This window comes from Passer montanus, unplaced genomic scaffold (assembly GCF_014805655.1).
Source record: "Passer montanus isolate IOZ18808 unplaced genomic scaffold, ASM1480565v1 scaffold1, whole genome shotgun sequence".
Taxonomy (NCBI): Eukaryota; Metazoa; Chordata; class Aves; order Passeriformes; family Passeridae; genus Passer; species Passer montanus.
In genome coordinates, this window is record NW_024356504.1 from 10315466 (window position 1) to 10337319 (window position 21854).

At 35.5% G+C, this 21854-nt stretch overlaps 1 protein-coding gene across 4 annotated transcripts in view; it reads left to right on the top strand.

The window, feature by feature from the left end:
- SCN1A (sodium voltage-gated channel alpha subunit 1) overlaps positions 1-21854 on the top strand; it is a 90264-nt gene that overhangs the window by 43621 nt on the left and 24789 nt on the right. For 2 of the 4 annotated variants that reach the window (XM_039720174.1, XM_039720086.1), the window contains exons 8-21: positions 1330-1393; positions 1765-1906; positions 2053-2259; positions 2708-3013; positions 3746-4126; positions 5311-5443; positions 6239-6477; positions 8775-8948; positions 9557-9913; positions 10615-11097; positions 13956-14073; positions 15491-15645; positions 18261-18434; positions 20932-21054. In XM_039720174.1, coding sequence (XP_039576108.1) covers positions 1330-1393; positions 1765-1906; positions 2053-2259; positions 2708-3013; positions 3746-4126; positions 5311-5443; positions 6239-6477; positions 8775-8948; positions 9557-9913; positions 10615-11097; positions 13956-14073; positions 15491-15645; positions 18261-18434; positions 20932-21054 — 3056 coding nt within the window. The remainder of the gene's footprint in view (positions 1-1329; positions 1394-1764; positions 1907-2052; positions 2260-2707; positions 3014-3745; positions 4127-5310; positions 5444-6238; positions 6478-8774; positions 8949-9556; positions 9914-10614; positions 11098-13955; positions 14074-15490; positions 15646-18260; positions 18435-20931; positions 21055-21854) is intronic. The other 2 variants (XM_039720347.1, XM_039720256.1) reach the window with 1 other exon arrangement.

Here is a 21854-nt window from a genome sequence, read left to right on the forward strand (position 1 = left end):
AGCTGGCCAGGTACTGTGTCCCTTCTTGCAGCAAATCAATACGTGCTGAGCCAGCAGCTTGTGACACCTCCTCAGACCCAGAATTCATTTGTGCCTGTAGTAGCCTGGCTTGGGCAGCACAGGCAGAGTCAAGCTGAAACTCACCTGCTCTCATTTTCAAATGAGATAATTTTAAGGGAATCTAACAGGACAGTTAAATGGAAAAGAAATCCAACATGGGGTTTAAATGGTCTCAGGGAACAAAAAAGGTACCACCTTGATCCTGAAGCTGCTATGGTTCAGAAGTGTTGGAGCTAGGGGAGTGCTCAGAGGAGCATTGTCATTGTCCCTGCCCTGTCCTTGCAGACAACCTGAGGCAATACTTTTGGATTCCATCAGAAATGTGACACATGATCTAACCCTCTATAAAAAACATCCTTATGCCTGTGACCAAATGAGAGATGGTTATTACAGGAGAAGCTTGTCCTGTGATAATTCTTCCAAAAATCAAGAGTTCAGCAATCAAGACTGTAGGTGTCTGCTTTGAAGCAGAAAAGAAAAACACTTCTCAAGGATACAGTTGAGATGAATCTTAATGAGCACAAAGTTTTGCTCATCTCTTTGTTCTTGTAAGAAGAGATAGGTCAATGTCTTTGTTATTTAAACCATCTGAAATGTCCTTTAACTATGGCCTTACTGTATAGACATTGGTATGATTGGTTACAGAGTGATTTGGTGGAACTTCACCAATTTATTTGACTAAGGTGTTCAAAAATTTTATCATGTACTCTTAAAAATCTTAAGAATCTGTGACTGCTGCAGTAATTATGTCTGAGTTGAATTTAGGTGTATGCCAGGGCCTTCATACAGTCAGTGAGCTACAACTGCAGTGTGTGCACACCCAGGGCCATCAGAGCCACTGGCAGATGGTTGGGTTTTTGCAGGGTTTGCATTTTAGATAACTGTGATAAATGCTTGTAAGCAACAAACTGAAACCCCTGGCAATACTGATCAGAAAGTTTTGAAGAAATTATGGGATCATATTTTCAGATCAATTGTAATTATTCCAATAAAAAACTGTACGTTATTTCACAAAGTATTGTTTAGTTCAGTGATCAGACAGAAAGGAGAATCCACAGAAGGGAGAAGCAGAATTTTTAGTAAATTTTGTCATTTTAACATTGAGTGCTGTGAGCAATAGTGCCTAATGAAATTCATAATGTCATTTACTCTATAGCTGTTGTTCTTCTGTGAAAATAGTTTAAAATTGGATCAGAAATCACCTTAAAACTTTTAGAGATAATGGCTATGTTTTGAATTTCATAATTTTTAAAATTCTTTTTGAAACAGGTCATTTTTATTTTCTGGAAGGGCAAAATGATGCTCTGCTTTGTGGAAATAGCTCTGATGCTGGGTAAGAACTATTTCATCATATTATTGCACTGTGTATAGATTAGATGCACGTTCCACAGATATGCAATTTGGGTGGGTCTTATTTTGAGTGACCACTTCCTTTCACATAAGAAAGGCTTTTATACTGGGCTTAATATCTGCATTCTTGATCAGAACTCAGTGGACTGGTAAACTGAGTGTTTGCATGAAGAATGAGTAATTTGGTATCAGTATATCTCCTGCCTGGTTGATAAGGAAAGGAAGAGCAGTACCTGATGACGAAACCTGGCAAAACGTGTTATTTTGCAGTTCTGGCTGCACATATGAGTATACTAACATCCAGCTGATAATATTAAAATTACTAAATAGGTAATGTCCAGTTTGTCTTTGTAGGCAGTGCCCAGAAGGATATACTTGTGTGAAAGCTGGCAGAAATCCCAACTATGGCTACACAAGTTTTGACACCTTCAGTTGGGCTTTTTTGTCCCTGTTTCGGCTAATGACTCAGGACTTCTGGGAAAACCTCTATCAATTGGTGAGAAATTTTTAATGAAAAATAGACCCAAAATGTTTGTATCAGTGATGCAAAAGGACTAGAGTCTATTTTCTCATCTGAATTTTAACAGTATGAAAACCAGAACTGTTAATGTATATTGCTTATAAATGTATTCTTATTTCCAGACTCTTCGTGCTGCTGGGAAGACATACATGATATTTTTTGTTCTGGTGATTTTTCTGGGCTCTTTCTATCTGATAAACCTGATCCTGGCTGTGGTTGCCATGGCCTACGAAGAACAGAACCAAGCAACCCTTGAAGAAGCAGAGCAAAAGGAGGCAGAATTTCAACAGATGCTAGAACAGCTGAAGAAGCAACAAGAAGCAGCACAGGTATCATTTATGGTGCAGTAATGCAGGACTGTAAGGAAGTGAGTTTACTAGAGATAATGAATTTCTGCTTTCTGAAACTGGAAATATAAAGCACTCTGTCGGTCTTTCAATGACTGAGCTAGCTCAGAGGTTTTCTATTCTTCACTGAAGAAGGGTATATTCAAAACTTGGTATAGGTTATTCACTATGTTTTTCTAGTCTAGTGCCATTAGTGCAGTCTGTTAGATTTCTGCATTTAAAATTTACTCATGAAGGGTGAGAGAAGTCTATGACCAACAGATATCTTGAGTCAACTGATCAATAATAATTAGAAGAAAGACTTAGTGAGAGGATACCCTATAGAAAGTGCTAAGAACTGGGACTTTTGGAGTAGAAATTATGTATAAGTAAATTAAAGAAAGGGAAACTTTAGGTCATGGTTTGCTCAATTCCTTCTGCATCATGGCAGGCAGCAGCGGTGGCGGCAGCAGCAGTAACAGCATCGGCAGAGTCCAGGGAGCCCAGTGCTGCAGGAGAAGCAGGAGGGCTCTCAGAAAGCTCCTCAGACGCATCAAAATTGAGCTCAAAGAGCGCAAAAGAGAGGAGAAATAGAAGGAAAAAAAGGAAACAGAAAGAACAGTCTGGAGGAGAGGAAAAAGATGAAGATGAATTTCACAAGTCTGAATCAGAAGACAGCATCAGAAGGAAAGGTTTCCGATTGTCTATTGAAGGCAACAGACTGACATATGAAAAGAAGTATTCTTCTCCACATCAGGTATTGTCTATAGCTTTTTTTAGTAAAAGCATATATTTAAAGCACCATAGGCTGTTGAAAAACTACTTTAGTCTTCCTAAAGTACAATAATATGATGCTACTGCATAAACAAAGGAAATACTGATACTTTTATTACCTTGATTAGTGTTGCTATGGCTTGAGAGGAAGTGTTCTAGCTGCTAGATTGCCTTGTAAAAAATCCCTCAGAATGAAATATAACCTCATATCTCTGTTCTTTTAATGGGATAATTTAGAAATCATATTAAAATATTCTCTGATTGATTATGTAGGGTTCCTTTTAGCATGATTATATATTACCTGTTAAAATTCTACAGTATTTTTCTGTTATGATAGCCTCACATTTTCCTCTTGTTTCAATGATGTTTGAGCCAATGTTTGTTCACTATGGGCAAGATCCTTCATAAATGAAACAAAGTGCTTGTATGGACTTCCTTTTTTTCTTGGTGGGAATTATGCAACTACTCTACTTGGCAGCTTCAGCTGACAAAGGAGTGTTCAGTACTGGTTTTGTCTTAAGAATCCATGAACAGTGATACTTCTATCTGCAAGATATATCTCTAATGAAATACATGCAAAAATTTCACAGCAGCGTGTATCTTCTGGGTAATATGGTTACTCTTATTTAAGAAAGAAAGAAAACCAATGCTAATCTAATAACAGCTCTAAGTTTGAGGATTTCAGCTAATAATCACATATTTTATTTACCTGCAGTCTTTGCTGAGCATTCGTGGCTCCCTGTTTTCCCCAAGGCGCAACAGCAGAACAAGTCTTTTCAGCTTCAGAGGTCGAGCAAAGGATGTAGGATCAGAAAATGACTTTGCTGATGATGAGCACAGCACTTTCGAAGACAATGACAGTAGAAGAGATTCTCTCTTTGTGCCACGCAGGCACGGGGAACGGCGCAACAGCAACATCAGCCAGGCCAGTAGGTCATCCAGGATGCTGGCAGTGTTTCCAGTGAATGGGAAGATGCACAGCACCGTGGATTGCAATGGGGTGGTTTCCCTGGTTGGTGGACCATCTGTTCCTACATCGCCTGTTGGACAGCTTCTGCCAGAGGTGATAATAGATAAACCAGCTACTGATGACAATGTAAGAAAGTTTTAAATAGCTCAGGCATGGTGGCCTTTTCTTACTGCACCAGCCAGTGTTTTCTACAGAATGGAACCCTTGGCAATGCTTCCTGGTTGGTCAAGCTATGAATGCTCCTGCATCTTGTTAACTCTTTAGTAAATAAAACAGCTAAGATAGGTTTGCAAGCTAAGCATTTACTTACACAGATTCACATGACTAACAAATGCAAGTCACAGTTACCAAGTAATAGAATAATAACCTACACATTCATAAAAATGCTATGCTTCACTGTATTAGTGTGCCATGCTTTCCTTCAGCTGATCTAAAGATCCATCTAGTTATCATAGTTGACATACAATGGAAAATATTATACAAAAATGTTATATAACTGCTATAAATATGATGCTGTATTACCACTATCAAAATTAGCATTATTAGTTAATTTTGATATCACTCTTCCTTATCCGCCTGGTTAAAAATGTAAGGAAGTGGTCAATTCCTTATTACCATTTATTTCTCATTCTTATATATTTTCCATCCATTTCTGGTGGAGTATTGTAGGATAGACAACAAATAGTCCATTGGAAGATCAAAGTTCAATACATAGTTCTAAAAATGCAAATGTCTGTGTGAACATATTGGCAGCACATGTTGCTGCCATTCTCTTGCCATACAAAGGTAAGACAAAATGTCTCCAAAAAATTTCTTGCTTAGTTCAAATTTGTCTATTCAGACTGCTAAAAATTACTAGCATGAGGAAGCATGAGGAAGTCAGACTTTTCTTACTTGCTACAGTTTGATTAGGAAAAAAGACTATTATGTTGCAAACCATAAAATATGCTCTCAACTGGAGCAAGGAAAAAAATTACAGTTTGCAAAATTTTGTGCAATATATTGAACTCAACACTTTTCCATTTGTTTAAATTTGTTTAAATGTTTAAAGACTTTTCATATCTTAAGGAAAAAAATGCAAAAATTGAGTAAATAAACTCCCTGGGAATCTTGAACTGTAGGTACCTATGACCTAATGGAATTGTAAAATTGTTTTAAAGGTACTAAAAAGTAATAAAAGTCCGACACGATAAAATATGAAGTGCACGGAGCACGTGTCCAAGCTAAGACACTACTAACAGGCTTGTGTAGCATTTGCTTATCTGGTTGTTCCTTCAACGTGGTCTCACCTACTGTCTTTCTCTGTATAGGGCACCACAACAGAACCAGAAATGAGGAAGAGAATATCAGGTTCTTTTCACGTTTCTATGGACTTCCTGGAGGATCCAGCATTAAGGGAAAGAGCCATGAGTATTGCAAGCATCCTCACAAACACTGTGGAAGGTGTGTGCTGGGCACAGCTTAATATTTAATCCTGTTTTTCCCACAGACTTCTGAAAGTTTGAGTTGAAACTTGAAAACAGCTTTAAAATAGCTTAAGTACAGATAACATCCAACAAACTGACATATATTTATCAGTAAATTCAAAGCTCTTTATTTATTAAGGTTATTACATAACTAAGCATTAAATTTATTACATAAGGAAGCATTTCTATCTCATTGTTTTGTCACCATCTAACTCATGTGCATGGTCATAACTGAGTGGATGCTTATGCACAGTAATTAAAAATGTATTATTGGACACAAAAAAGCCACTGAACATTTTTCAAACATATGCAACTATTTTTAAAATATATATGCATTTTTGCAATTACATTTATTAAATTGTTCTAGGTGATCAAAGTTTTTTTCTTGAATTCAGAATGAACATTTTCACTTAAATGCTACAAATTTCAGAATAAAAATATTTACATACTTGAACAGTAGGTGGGAGAAACAAGCTGAAGTGTAATCAAGGAAAAATTAAATGCATAATACAAACTGATTCATAAATTGATGCTGATTGGCATAGTGATTGTAATGCAAAGAAGTTGTGCTTGACAGATAAGCTTTGAACATAGCAAATATATTCAATAGAAATTTTTAAAGGCTTTCCTTAAAAGCCCTGTGGAATGGGGGCTTAAAGGAGTTTAATCAGTGCCACTACAGATTGAAAACTAGACTGGTACAATTCATATGGGAATGAGGAATGTTAGAGAAATCACATAGTTACATATATAAACTTTCTTTTCCCCACAGAACTTGAAGAATCGAGACAGAAATGCCCACCATGTTGGTATAAATTTGCAAATATTTTCTTGATCTGGGACTGCAGTCCACATTGGTTAAAAGTTAAGCATATTGTCAACTTAGTGGTAATGGACCCATTTGTTGACCTGGCTATTACAATTTGCATTGTTTTAAATACACTCTTTATGGCTATGGAACATTATCCAATGACCGACGAATTCAATAATGTACTTTCAGTTGGAAATCTGGTAAGTTTGTTGGGGCTTTACATTCATGACTTGGAAGGAAATATGCCTGTAATAACTGAAAGAAAAGGTTTTAACAGCTTTTTGGATATTTATTTGCCTTCAGATATAAGTATCAGAACATTTTTGGAAATTTGACTGTCAACCCTGACTCATGTAGCTTAGAATACTACAATATATAAAATCAATATACTGCTGTGTTCTGCAAAATCAAATTAAAAATTTAAAAATTGGCTCAAATGCTACATTAAGTAAAGTCCATCTTAAGCAGAGTTTGATTTGTGTAACTGCTAAACAAGAAAATGTATTGTTTCCATGAAACAGACACTATGCAAATAAATGCAGTGTTAATTTCTCCATCAATACAATACAAATCTTTAAATTATGAATGTGTTTTTAATTGCTGTCTCCTGAGCAGAAACTTACAATAGTGAAAAGATCCCTTTAAAAGCATTTCTAGAATTTTCTTGTGCAAATTCTTTTTATGTGGATAAGTGGATTTTCTTTCTATGCTTTATGTAAAAAAATATCCCACAGTACTTTTTCCTCTCCTATTTTTTATTGTTTTTATCCTCTGAAAATTAGTAAGATATATTTTCCTCATCTTGTCAGCTGTATTTTCTCCCTTTCTCTCTGCTTCAAAAATATAAATTATTAAAGATTTCATGAGTTAACTTTTTGCAGCTCTCCTGCTTTTGAACTGACAGGTTTGATCACATAGAAGTATCTGCAGCTACAGTCCTACTTTATCTCCTTCCTTAAGAATTAATTTCTTCTAATGTGATTTTTTTAATAATCCTTGTTTTGTAATGAGGAACAAATAGATCATGTAAATAACTATAGAATTTAATGGGGAGAATGAATAGAAAATTGTACAGCTGATTTTCAAATACTTAATATAAGGGAAATGCTGAATCTGTGTTTCCTAATAAAGTCTAAAATTTTGTATTGTAGCATTTTATAGGTTTGTTTCCCAACGAAGAAAATTCTATATAAATCTTGGTGTACCTCTGATTACATAGGGAGTGTGAGAGAACCTGTCTATAAGCACCTGTCTATACATTCTTCCAGTTTTAGGCTCCCTGACATAAACCCCTTCTGCAATAGACAGGATCTCGGAGGTTGCCTGCTCCAGTAGCTCCACTTTAAATCTTCTTGTGCTGTTCTGATTGTTAGGAACCTGTCAGCATTTCCATGCTATGTCTTTTTCAGGAATTCCAGTCCTGCATCTTAAAAATTGGTAACCTTTCCCTCTCTGGTGTTTGTATCTGGAGTGTATTTAAAGACTGTAATAATCCATCTTGAGTATTGGTGTTCCTAGGCAGAGCAAGTCAGACTTCTTTCCTTTCTCCTGATTATCCCACTTAGATTATTCTCTTTAGATGTCCTATTTTCTTCTCAGCTTGCTGAAAAATGGGTTATCAAAACCAGAAAAAAAACCCAAAAACACAACAGAAAACCTGTCAGAGCAGGGCTCAAGCAGTTTTTAACAGTGACTTTAGTACATTCCTATCCTAGAACAAATTCTTCTAAGATTTCTCTCAAAGCTACTCAGAGTCATTACTTTGGTGGGTCTTAAATATAATTCCTACTTCATTCAGCATAGAAACTCATGACGAGAAACCACTACCAGCAGCACTTTGTTTAAAATGCATTCTTAAATACTCTGTTATTTATTCCTGGCATTGAAGTGTTTGAGCCAACCAACTTTGCTGCTGCTTCTGGGCACACCCAGGTAGAAGTTACTCAGCTTCAGGAAATTGTTATATCTCAGCACATCATAATGTATCTCAGTTGCTGTATCAACTGAGGTACATTATAATACACCATTTATTCATCTGGTATAAATAATCACAGCTCTGTTGAACTGAATTATAGGCAGGTCATAGCAGGCAAGAAGCTGCCCCCCTGTAGTCTTAGATGTGGCCTAATTTGTAATTTGTATACCAAGAAAGAGCTATACCATATAATTTCTTGGAAAGAATTCTGGTTTATATTCTGAATATCAAATTTGGGGCATTTTTTGTACAGCACACAGAAAGTCCACATCCTTAGAAAGTTGAAATAGGATTTTAAATGTCATAAATCAGAAGTTTATGTAATTCGTTTAGTATAACATTTAATTAATAGAAAAATTACTTGGTTTTCTGACACTTGTCAAGGGAAGGTGGGCATGATAAATCATTACAGTAAATGTAACTATTTTTAAATATTGCTTTTGGATAAGACATAGCTTGAATTAAACTAGATCTGGAATATTATCTTTCACCTTGAAATAACAAACTGCCCTTTGAACTCAGGTCTTCACTGGAATCTTCACAGCAGAAATGTTTCTCAAGATAATTGCAATGGATCCTTACTATTATTTCCAGGAAGGCTGGAATATTTTTGATGGCTTTATTGTAACCCTTAGCTTGGTTGAACTTGGTCTTGCGGATGTGGAAGGACTATCTGTTCTTCGGTCATTCAGATTGGTAAATATACTTGAATTGGACTGATTTTTCAATGTGGCTTCATTAAAATAATATTATTTTTGTCTTAAAAATTTGCTTGATGTTTGCCATAATACTGATCCTGAGGAAAGTTTCATTAACACAAATCCTTACTAATTGTGGTATCTTACAGTCTTCAGTGGGAATTGATAGAGATCCGAAGAGATAGCAGTGGGCACTCTGGGCCTATTTCCAATGTATCCATTGGATATACACACTTTAAACATCCCACTATGCAGAAATAAATTGACTCTTTACAGGTATTATGCTCCAATTGGCATCACAGGAACAGATCTCTACAAACACTAGTTGAAAAGTTGTCCAGATTATTTTAAAGATGAACCCTAGATTTTAAGTTCAAATCAGTAGCTTCTTTGGCCTTCAGTAAAAGCTATGCTTTGAGAATATCAAATTGCAATTTTACAAATTTTTCTTGAAGGAAACTTCCATTTTCTTGCTTTTAGACAAGATGATACCCTCTGGACAATCCAACTAAAGGCATATTTTGCAGCAATATCCTTCCACAAATTAACTTTAAAATATCCTTGTATCTTTCTGGTTCTCCTAACAATACTTTTCTTTCCTTCCAGTTACGAGTTTTCAAATTGGCAAAATCCTGGCCAACACTAAATATGTTGATAAAAATCATTGGTAATTCCGTGGGAGCTCTGGGGAATCTGACCCTGGTGCTGGCCATCATCGTGTTCATTTTCGCTGTGGTTGGGATGCAGCTCTTTGGGAAAAACTACAAGGAATGCGTCTGCAAAATTGCAAGTGACTGTGTGCTCCCTCGCTGGCACATGCACGACTTTTTCCACTCCTTCCTGATTGTATTCCGAGTGCTGTGTGGAGAATGGATAGAAACCATGTGGGACTGCATGGAGGTTGCAGGCCAAACCATGTGCCTTATTGTTTTCATGATGGTCATGGTGATTGGAAACCTAGTGGTAAGTAATCAAAGTGTTAACAAAAACTGATTTGGCAAGAGAGTGGTCTCAGTCCTGAAGTGAACTAAGTGCTCTGGCTCTGTTTCAACAGAGCACTTAAGCAGGTGTTTCAAGAAATGCTTAAAGTTAAGCTTAAGAGCTTTTTTGGATAAAGAACAAAATATTCTGCCACGTCAAAATCCCAAGAATGTAAGAGTGGGTATTTACAAATGTGACTAATTTCTCTTTTGGCCCTTTGAAAATATTTTGTGCTCCAAATAATTTTAGTTTATGGACTCTTTACAAACCATTTACTGTGGATTTTTTATTATTTATACCATATGATTAGTCACCTGAATAATCTAATTTCTGTTGTGTGATGGAATAAGTTAAACTTTTTAATGATGCTGAACAGCAAATCTGATAGCTCCATTTTTAGATTATAAACTTTGACACCAAACTATTTACATAATGTGGGGATTTAAAGGCACATTTACAGATATTAGTCAGTTGTACAAATATTTTTGAATAGTGAGCGGGACATAAGCTAAGGGAAATAAACTTGGTTTTTATGGAAAAGAGAAAAAATTTTAAGGGTATTTTTTTGTTATGGTGAATTACTGGGATTTCAGTCTTTGATGTCAATAATAGGACATTTTTAAATAAAATAAATGTTATTTTTAAAATAAAGTCTAGAACATATTTTCTACATCTTTCTGCAGGTACTAAACCTATTTTTGGCCTTGCTCTTGAGCTCATTTAGTGCAGACAACCTTGCTGTGACAGATGACGACAATGAAATGAACAATCTCCAGATTGCTGTGGCAAGGATTCAGAAAGGCATAGATTATGTGAAGAGAAAAGTGCGTGAATTCATCCAAAAAGCTTTTGTTAAAAAGCAGAAAGCTTTAGATGAAATCAAACCACTTGAAGATTTAAACAACAAAAATAGCTGTATTTCTAACCATACAACTGTGGAACTAAGCAAGGACCATGACTATATTAAAGATGCAAATGGAACCACCAGTGGTATAGGCACAGGCAGCAGTGTGGAAAAATACATAATTGATGAGAGTGATTACATGTCATTCATAAACAACCCAAGCCTCACTGTGACAGTGCCCATTGCTGTGGGTGAATCCGACTTTGAAAATCTAAACACAGAAGAATTTAGTAGTGAATCAGACCTGGAAGAAAGCAAAGAGGTAATTAGATATTTTTAGCATTTCTCTCTGATCTTTTGATGGTCTTTGTTATGTGGGATTTTGTTTGATTAGGTTTTTTTGTTTTACTTCTCATAAGCCAGTATATTTAATTATTAATCATTTATTTTGACATTTCTTTGTAGATAGGCATAAATGAGTGTATAAAGGAGGACTTAATTCTTGATGAATAGAAGTGTGAGAAAGAGTTAAAAAATTATATCCTCCTCGAGGGGATAAGAGGCCGTGTAATGGGAGACTCAACTAAATCATAAAAACTATGCACGGTCCACATGGTAGTTAAAACAACTTGTAGGGGACAGTGCCTTAGCTGCAGTGTTATTCCACCAGAAATTTTTGTTTGCCTGCTGTGAAAAGGGTCCCATGAGGAGTGTGATACATCTTCTCTCTGCCCCTTGAAAAAGCATATATAAACCAGAAAATATATTAATAGTTTATTAATTATCTATTAGATTCCCATGAAAAGTCTTAACCATAGACTCTCCCATACACTTCAAATTCACATGGTTGTTAAAATTTAAAAGTAGTAACTCCTTTAGACATATGAATTCTTTTAAAACTGTCAGCTCTTCTACACCTAGATTCCCATGAAAGGTCTTAACCATAGACTCTCCCATACATTTCAAATTCACATGGTTGTTAAAATTTAAAAGTACCAACAGATGAAAACATCAACTGTTGCTAAAGGAATGCTGAAGCAGACTATTGATACAAAGCCTTTTTGAGAACTGCAATTTTTTAAAGCATATTAAAGCTATAACTGTTCTATTACGTAACTTTTTGTATGTGGCTATTTAGCAAAAGAATTTATATTGATTTGATGACAGAATTTGCAAAACAACTACACCCTCAATGACTTACTTTGTTGCCATTTTAGTCAAATTAGAAAATTGCCTTTCCAGACACTTAACAACATTAATTTTCTCACTTGAGAAACCTCAGCCTTAACCAGCTAGTTCCCATTTTGGTTGCAATGCAATTTTTTTAATGGGATAGCTCATCTTCCCCCTTCTGTCCACCTGTTATATTGCTACCAGTGCTTCAGACACCAAATTTTAGGGTAGCTGAACTCTCTATCACTATCCTTTCAGTGTAAGAGCCCTCTAGTGCTCTCAGCAAAAATTCAGTGTTTAGCTAAGTGAAATTTTTCAATCCTCCTCCAAGAAAGAAGACCTGTACAAACCAGCCTCTCCCCATAGCAACTTATTTAAGAGACAGTCTTGTTCCCACTTCCTAATTAATATCTGCAGCATTAATAATAACTTTCCTGTTAAATATTAGCTAAAATGTCTATAATTTGACTTATGCTTATGAACCAGTGCTGCAATAAAGATTCTTAAAATTTCTTTCAGCACATTATGAACCACACACAGCATGAAGAATTTCAAAATAAAACATTTAAACAAAGATCTTTTAGAAGAAAACAATGACATATCATCTACTGTCCACAACTACCTTTGTGCTGTCCAGTCTAGTCTTCCAACCCATCACAGAGCTGACAGTCAAACAGAGAGACACCAGCTGGTCCATGACTGACCAAGGGAGAATCAATCCTGTTTAGACACAGATCCAGTTTAGGAAAGCTTAGGAAAGTTGTCTGCTGATGTGCTGCTACCTGTAGGAAGAGGGTTACCTTTTATCCCATTGAAGTGTCACTTCTGACTTTTTACTTCCACTAATAAGAGTTTTGAATAAGAGTTTTGTTGTTAGTGTTTGGGGATTTTTGTCCTCAGTACCAAAAGGCCTGCTGCCACCTGGCACTGATGAACCCAGGAGGAGGCTGTAGCCAGGTGGGGGTCAGGCTCTTTCCCAAGCAAGAAGAGGCAGGATGAAGAAATGGCTATTGGGGAAAGTGTCTCCCCTGACAGAATTGTCAAGCACTGGAATAGGCTGCCCAAGGAAGAGGTTGAATTGTCATACCTGAAGGTATTTAAAAGATGTGGCACCTGGGGACATGGTTTAGTAGTAGTCTTGGCAGTGCTGAGTTTATAGTTAGACTCAGTGATCTATATTGCTGTTGTTTCATTATTTTGTTTAGCCATACAAATTTAAATATATTTCCCTCACAATTTTGCCCAAGTTTTAGCCACAATACCAAAGACATAGATTGCAACCAGGTTCCACTGACATGTAATGTGTTACAACAGTTTTTGGATTTTTAGGATGAGAATTAGCTTAACTGCATTCTTTTTTCTTTTTTTTTTTTTTAATTTGGTTTCCAAGCTATGCCTCAGTCTCTTTATGCTCATCGTGTTGTTGAAAATTTGTTGATAAAACACAATCTGTTTTTTTTACGGGCTTAAACTCCCTCAGCCTTGTTGTATGCAGATTCTGCCTCACTTTGAGCTAGATTTTCAGCAATTTTCATTTGGATTTACTAACTCTGGAAGTATGGCCTTCTCTGCTTTTTTCCTCATTCCTCTGAGCTCCCACCTCATTTATGTAGTTATTTTAGCCTCTCACCTGATTTTCAGTAGACACTACAAATTCCTGTATATTTTTTTAAGCTTCATTATTTCTATGTAGGTCAAGAGATCATTATGACTTATGGCTTGTTGTGGTCATAAATCTTCTCAGATTTAGCATTATCCACATTTTTCAGTTTGAAGCACAATTGTATTTGAAGTCTGATCTGTTACTGATACACCTTCTATTTAATAGATTCATACACTACAGAAGGAAAACCAGACTGTATAAATTTCTCAGATGTTTATCAACAATTTACTTATGTAGAACTCTAGAACATTCAAAAACATTGTCTAATTTACTTATTCCAGAACCAAATAATATTTGCCTTTAAATTATTTACTGTTCATTTGTGATGCTTCTTTCCTTTACAGAAGTTAAATTCATCTAGTTCATCTGAAGGCAGCACAGTTGATATTGGACTTCCTGCAGAAGAACAACCAGAAGCTGAACCTGAAGAAGCCCAGGAGCCAGAGGCCTGCTTCACAGAAGGTATTTGGAAGAAAAACACTATTTATAATTATTAATGGAATTACAGAACTATTTTCTATGAAAGTTAAACATTAAGATTTATGAATCACATTGCCCTTTTTTAGTGTTTAAGCTCTGATTATTAGCAATAGAACTTTTAGTCCATAATATATTACATGGAAACTGATACTACAACTATACTATGTATTGGATAAACAGTTAGGAAAACATTTAATTGGAAATGTATCTCAATTTTTAAAATAAGAAAAATATGGCATTGAAAGTTTTGCTTTAGTATGTTACTGTACTTTCAGAGTTTAGTTACAGATAATAAACACACTGTTTAAAAAATATTCTTCACAGAAATCTAAGTGCTTTATAAAGTATACATTACTACAGTTGCTGTTTAGTGATAAATAAAAACTGCACCTAGATGGTCTTGTGAAAAATGCTAAATGAATCTTCTACAAATTGGCAAAAGGAGAAGGAAGAGCCCTGTGTGCCACCTGGGGAAAGAACAGTCTAACTCGGTGGACTCCTTCATCTTTCATTCTTCCTTCTATTGGCCCTCAATTCAATAAAACTGCAATCTGGTCATAAATGTTTTTCCAATGGCATTTCCTTGGGAGAAACCTTATGGATGTGTGCAAGTAAAGGAGGTGGAGAGCTTTTTAAAACAGTAATATAAGGCTAGAAATGCCAAAGTTAGATTTAGGCATTGGAGAATAAATGCTATCGTCAGGTTTGATTACTTCTGGACATGATAACAGATCATTCTTTAGAAATTTACATTGAACTTCTAAGAGATAGTACTGTAACAGTCTAGGATTTGTCATGGAAAATACCATTATTTATTACTAATATTTTTCTACATAAAAATCAGCAGCTATATCATAAAAGTGTAAAACAAATTAGGGACAGAAGTTAGAGAAATTAGCTAGTACTGAAAAGCTCAGAACTCAGACAAGAGCCTTAGATTTTTTTCATGCAATGAATGCAACATTGCCTGAATTGAATATCCTGAACAAAAGAAGGTAAGTTTAGTATCATTTGCCCGTATCTTACTACATCAACCTACCTGACATTTGGATGAGTTTGTATATTTCAACTCTTATTTTGTATTCTGTAATTTGGCTTTGTGTTTGATGGACTTTTATCTTTTTGTGCTCATTGATAAATGAGAAATGAATTCTTGTATTGAGTTCTCATTGATAAATGAGAAATTAATTCTTCTCCCTTGCTCATTTAACTGAAAATTCCAATTGTCTCAATGTTATTGTTTTCTTTGAAGAAAAAGAAGATTATCTAGGTGAAAATCTATTGGTTTTTTACTAAATAGCATAATAAAGATAGCATTGTATCATTAACAGAATGCATAACCAAAATTAACAAAACCTCTCCTTTTTTTCCTCCTCTCATTACATACAATGTTCTAAAGGCTGTGTAAGAAGGTTCAAGTGCTGTCAAGTAAGTATAGAAGAAGGGAGAGGAAAGCAGTGGTGGAACCTTAGAAAAACCTGCTTCAGGATTGTTGAACACAACTGGTTTGAGACTTTCATTGTCTTTATGATTCTCCTCAGTAGCGGAGCTCTGGTAAGTAAAACATGAACAGAATATTTCCATGTTTTCAGAAAACCTTAAAATCGTCTCTTCTAACACTGCTTTAACTTAACACAATTCCATGCCTTCACATGGTGGGACTAAATTTTACTCAGGCCTTGGGAAAAACAGCAAAACCAGTCTCTTCTTAACAACATGTGGAAAAAAGAGCAGACATAAGTGATTAGAGAGAGCCTACCTCCATTGCTGGAAGTGGCAGCAATATGCCTCAGGCACAGAGAAACCACATGTGAAGAAGAGAACATGCTAAACTTTCTTATTTAAGTGTGCTCCCTCCTTTCTCTGCTGTTTACTGATGTAGCTCAGGGAAAAGGACTGTCACTGTTGAGAGTTTGGAATTATAATGGCATAAACAGTTCAAAACACCTTGCAAGGGCCAGGGCTGGCTTACGCAGTCCTAGAAATGCTGTGTGCTACGACAGCAAAAAAACGCTAAGACTGCGTGGGGTTTTTAATTCCTTTTTGAGAATAAGAATTTATTATTTAGACTTACAATTCAGCTTCTACTGACTCATATTCATGTAGACTGAAGGGACATCTGCAAAAACATGAATTTGCTCTAACCATGAAAGGGCAGAATAAAGGGAATCCAACCATAATAAAAATATATAACAATAAATTAAATAAACCCTAGTGACAATATGTGTTTTCAAATTTAAATAATGATGAAGAATAAAGAAATTGTAGATAAATTTTTTTATCAAAGTGAGCCTGTATAAATACACTGAGGTGATGTTTCTTAGGCAAACTATTTGCTGTAAGGTAATGCAGAGTATATCTAGCATCTACCCTGTCAGATTTAATTACCCTTTGGCAAATTACTTAACTTCCTACATAATAAACAAAATTGTGTTTCAAAAATGTATTATAAGCTCATTAGACCACTGCCAACACTTTAAAATACTGTTAGCAGTTTATAATAATACCTATCACTAGTTTCAGCTGTATCTTCAAGAATTATTCTGCTTTTGTTTGGTCTAATATTGACCCAACCATTAGAAAAACAACTTTTATGCAATGCCATGTGACACCTTCCCTGTCATTTAAAACCCTCCAATAACAACAAAAAAATCAAGTTTACACCACTGAATTTTGGTTCATACAACTAAGTGGAGAAAACCTTCAGTGACAGAAATTTAAATGACAAAAGTAGTGGAAGAAGATATGAAAAAGATGCATTTTTATAACTATAGTTAGAGGAAGTTTGAGACAAGATCCCACAGTGTTAGTACCTTGTGCTTGTGAGCCTGTGTGTCATGCAAAGAACCTTTATTTTGTGAAAACATTTCAAAGACCATGGATTAGCCCAAGCCTCTGGAGATGTGAGATTCTGCTCTCCTTTTAAAGCCCTTTGTGATAGTGAAAAAGGTCTCTTTGTGCCTACCAGCTCTGCACCCCATATTCACCCCAAGGCCATGCTCCCGACAAATCTCACTGTCATCCCAGCCAGGAAATGCAGCAGGCAGGGGCAGGTGCCTGCTCAGCCCTCCGCAGGCTCTCAGGGGGGAACAGACACGTTTTCCTTCCAGGAGCACTCCTCACTCAGCCTCTGGCATCCCCCACCTGTACAAAGCACATGGCAAGTGCTGACTTCCCAGTTTTAGTCAACAAAGGAATGCCAGGTTCCACAGTTCCTGATGCAAGCAACCAGAATTACACAGATCTTAGCTTGATGTCTGATATACAAACACTAATCATTTGAACTGACAGATGTCAAGTAATTCAAAAGCAGGCTGAGTAAAAATGAGTGTTAGTATCAAAAAATACCCAAACCTTTGCAAGCTAGCAGATCATTCCAGTTCTTCCAGCTTGATAAAATCAGTCAATCTCCACAAGAAATTGAAAGCAATTAAAGGAAAAAAAAAAAAAAAAAGAAGAATGTATGAAAAGCAGGAGCTATTTGTTTTTTCAATTGCCTAAAAATGAGAACACAAAAAGTGTAAATGACATTGCAAGGAGCTCAGAAATTTTATGTGTTTCATAAAATGTGAATAATAAAGCAGGTAATTGATTTAAGACAGTTTTTTTTGGTTTTTTCTTTTTTTAATGAAAGGAAGGAAGAACTTATTTTAAGACTTAGAACTTTAAATTTTCAGGAAGCCAGAGGACTTAAAAAAAAAAAAAAAGGTAGCTTGTATTGTCATTGTTCTCAAAATTTTACAGCTATAGCCCTGGATTTTGTAGTTGGGTCTACCTACATACAAGCCAAATGATCTTAGTAGAATTCAGTTCAGGCACAACACTTGGCAGAATCAATTCTATTTGTCAATATGCAATATGATCTGAGAAGAATAATTCACTATCAGCAATAAATAAATAAATATATTTTTTAAAATCTCCGACCAGTATAGTGGTTGCTGTGTAATATCTGCTTCTTCCTCCTGTAAGCTGGAAAATGTATTTCCATAGGGAAAAAAACAGATATATTCTGACTTACCAGAAACAGAAGCATTAGATGGAAATGACATATCCTTGCCATTTCTTGAATATTATTGCCTTTTTTGTTGCCTTTTTTGGTTTGTTGTGTTAAAACCTGAAGCATGTGCAGTAACAAAAAATAACCTATCTTTGAATGTTTATACTCACAGGCTTTTGAAGACATATATATTGAACAACGTAAAACTATCAAGACCATGCTGGAATACGCTGACAAGGTCTTCACTTACATCTTCATTCTGGAAATGCTGCTGAAGTGGGTGGCCTATGGCTACCAAACATATTTTACTAATGCCTGGTGCTGGCTGGACTTCCTCATTGTCGATGTAAGTCGTGCATTTCCTAGGGGACACTTTTATAATTTTTTAACTTACTTTCTCTGCAGCAATAATATATTAATTAATGCCAACTAGTTTGCTTTTCATTTTGAAAAGTAAGGTAGCTGGAAAAATTCCATGTTTCTCTGTCTTTCACTTCATGCTTGTGGCACTGCCTTGCTGTGTTAACTGGAAGTTCTCCTGCTGGACAGAAGGACCTCGCATGGAGCACCCAGGCAGCTGGGGGGTTTATCCCAACACTGCTGTTGAAAGAGGGCATCCTGCCTTGCATTCTGGCCTGGGATGCTCACTCCCACTTTCAGACCCATCATTCCTCCTGCTGTGGTCTAGGTTGAACCCAGAATTTAGATGTGTGTCTGATCCACCAGACAACCATCTGAATCAAAACTCCTCTGGCAAGAAAATGAACATCATGCCCACAGACTTCAGCATATGGAAAATTAGGGCTCCACAAGGAAAGCAAGATATATCTCTAGCACTGGTAGTGTGGATTAATTACTATTGAAGCCCAGTAAGTACTACTGAGCTTGCAGTCTTCACGGGCATGTTTGAAATCTTTGCTGCTATCTCATAGTTCTAGCTCTACAGTACTGTGCTATGAAATGGGAGAGAACATTTCTTGGTGCATTGATACAATTATGGAGCATTTAAGAATATCCTAAGTATACCTCCTGGTGCAGTAGTGTACTACCCAGTGAGCAGGAATGTATACTGTTTCTTCAGCTCATTAATTTCTCTGGGTGAACATCAAATACTATGTTCTACAGAGCTGCAAAACCAGAACCAGTCACTATATTTTCAAGACAGTAATTTCTGGTAGAACATATACAAAAACCAAGCTCAGTTTTAAAGTTAAGATTCTTTTTGTCCTGATTTCAATGACTTAGAAATGTACACTGAACAGACAAAAAGAGACCTTTACAAGAATTTCTTGTCCCAAAGTATTGTCAAAAATCCAACACTTTCTCAATGTGTTCCCATCACACAATGGCTAATCAGAGCATCAGAACAATTAATTTTCTTCAGTTTGGGTTTTTTTTCTTGTTTTTTTTAATAGGTGTTTACAACATTTTTGATTTGTGTACATTGTGGTTTAAATATATTGAGGATTCAACTCCACATATACAGCTACAGATAGACATGTTTCATAAAAAGAAAGTACCCTCTCTTGGAAAACACTTTGCTCTTTAGTATTGAAATTCTCAAAATGGGTATATAAGTGATACCTACAACAAAAAATCTTGAACAAGCATGCAAGAAGCAGCTGTTCATTTTTTAAACTCATTTTCTCTAATATTTGATCTTATTTAAATTGTACCATCCCAAGCAGCCATCTTGTGAATGTGAAAATGTGAATACATCATTATGTGAAGGTATAGTACATATTCAAGTGTCTGAATTAGTTCATGATATATGCTGGATTTACACACGTGGATATTTTCTTTAATTTTCCTTTAGATTATGGCAACTTGAAAGTTTTCAGTAATATGATGAATGTGCTGGAGAAAAGAAACTTAGATTTCAAAAGAACCAAGTTTTGTGGTTGCTAGAGCTGCTGAAAAGTTCTGAAAAGCTATTAACTTTTAGAAGCTAAGAATTGCAAATATAATGCCTGTTTTTAAATATAAGCACAGTCCTAGAATTCTCTTTACCTGATACATTGTTCTTTATGATGAAAGAGTATATGAGAACATTATGCTATTTTTGGCCCAATAAATAGTTAAGGAAGTAGAACAGCATAATGAGGGAACATTTAGGGGAAATGGGAAACAAACAGAAAGTAATATTTTGGACAGGAGCCATAGCAAATGTGGTATTTTGCACTAAGGTAATGTAGGGACATGGAATATTTAAAGGTCTGTCAAATTCTTCCACCCATGGAACTGTTCTTCTGAGGTCTTAGAAACAGCACAGTCCAGGTTAATTCCAGCTTGTAAAACTCATAATTTCAGTATTCAGGCAAAAGGAGTAGTCAGTATAACTGCCTATAACAAAAATAGTCCTTTTTACCAGTTTTCAAAGGAGCAATGTTGTTCTGTGACCCACGTGTAGCTCAATACAAACTTCAATCTCTTCCCTTTCAGTGAGCAATCAAATGACATTATCAACCACAATTACTGATCCCAACAGTGTTGTAAAACAAAGAAACAATAAGAACAATACCTAAATTGGTAAAAAGGAGATATTAATATAATTCCGGTTTTGTGGTTTTAAATGTCCTCAGATCAGTAGCAAAGGATGAAATTCAGAAGTACTAATGTTTCCAGATATCAGTTGTCTTATTATATTTTTGTTTGTTTGTTTACCTATTCACCTTTCATGTTGCTTATTTCTTCTTCTTCTTTTTTTTTAACTTGAAAGACTCCCTATTCCTGAAGAAAGTGGTCCAAAATTAGACTCTTCTAACGAAGTGTATATCTCACATCTATGGTATGTAAAGTAGAATGTACCATATAATAATTTTTACTTTCCTGTTTTCATATAGGTCTCTTTGGTTAGCTTAACAGCAAATGCATTGGGTTACTCTGAACTTGGTGCCATTAAGTCCCTTAGGACACTAAGAGCTTTGAGACCTCTAAGAGCTCTGTCACGATTTGAAGGCATGAGGGTAAGACAACGTGAAAGTGTCTGGAACTATGCATGCATATAAGGAATACATGCATGCACAACAAGGAATGACAAGTCCATGCAGAAAGGCTGCACTATCTTTTTATCGCATATCTTTTACTAACAGATAAGCAAAAAGCTTCATCCATTCACCTAAATCCATGTGCAGTTATCACATAGAACTTATATTCATTAAGGTTACTTTACTTTCTAGCCAATCTCAGGAGTTTTTCATGTGAGTCTTTGAAATTGCCAACTATGAACTCTCTTAACAGAGTCCTAATAATAAATAAAATGTAACACAATTGTACTGATTTCTTTACTGATAAATATATCAAAATATTTATACAGGAATCTAATTTAGCATTAGTTAACAAAAACATTTTCTCCTAGAAATTGAACTTCTTTGTTTTTCATTACATTTTATAAACTCCCTTTAATCTAACCCCATTGAATTTCATTAAATGATACTACAGATACATTCATATCCACTAGTGGTTTAAATCTATTTCTGAGTTTGGCTGACTTAAAAAGCAAATCAAGTTATTTGATTCCTCTATAAAGTTATTCTTTTTGTAAGGTAAATGCTTCTTTTATTTCAACTAATCTCTATTCAATATTCAATACAATGTATATGAAGTTATTTCTTGCTACTCTGAGTAATTTAGAGGCCCTGCTTACTATTCATCTCACTCAAGAAGGCATTTTGACTTATTTTTTCATTTGTTTATATCTTCTGTTCCTTAAAGCCACTGAATACAAACTAACTCTATATGCATGTCAATGAAATATGCTTTAAGA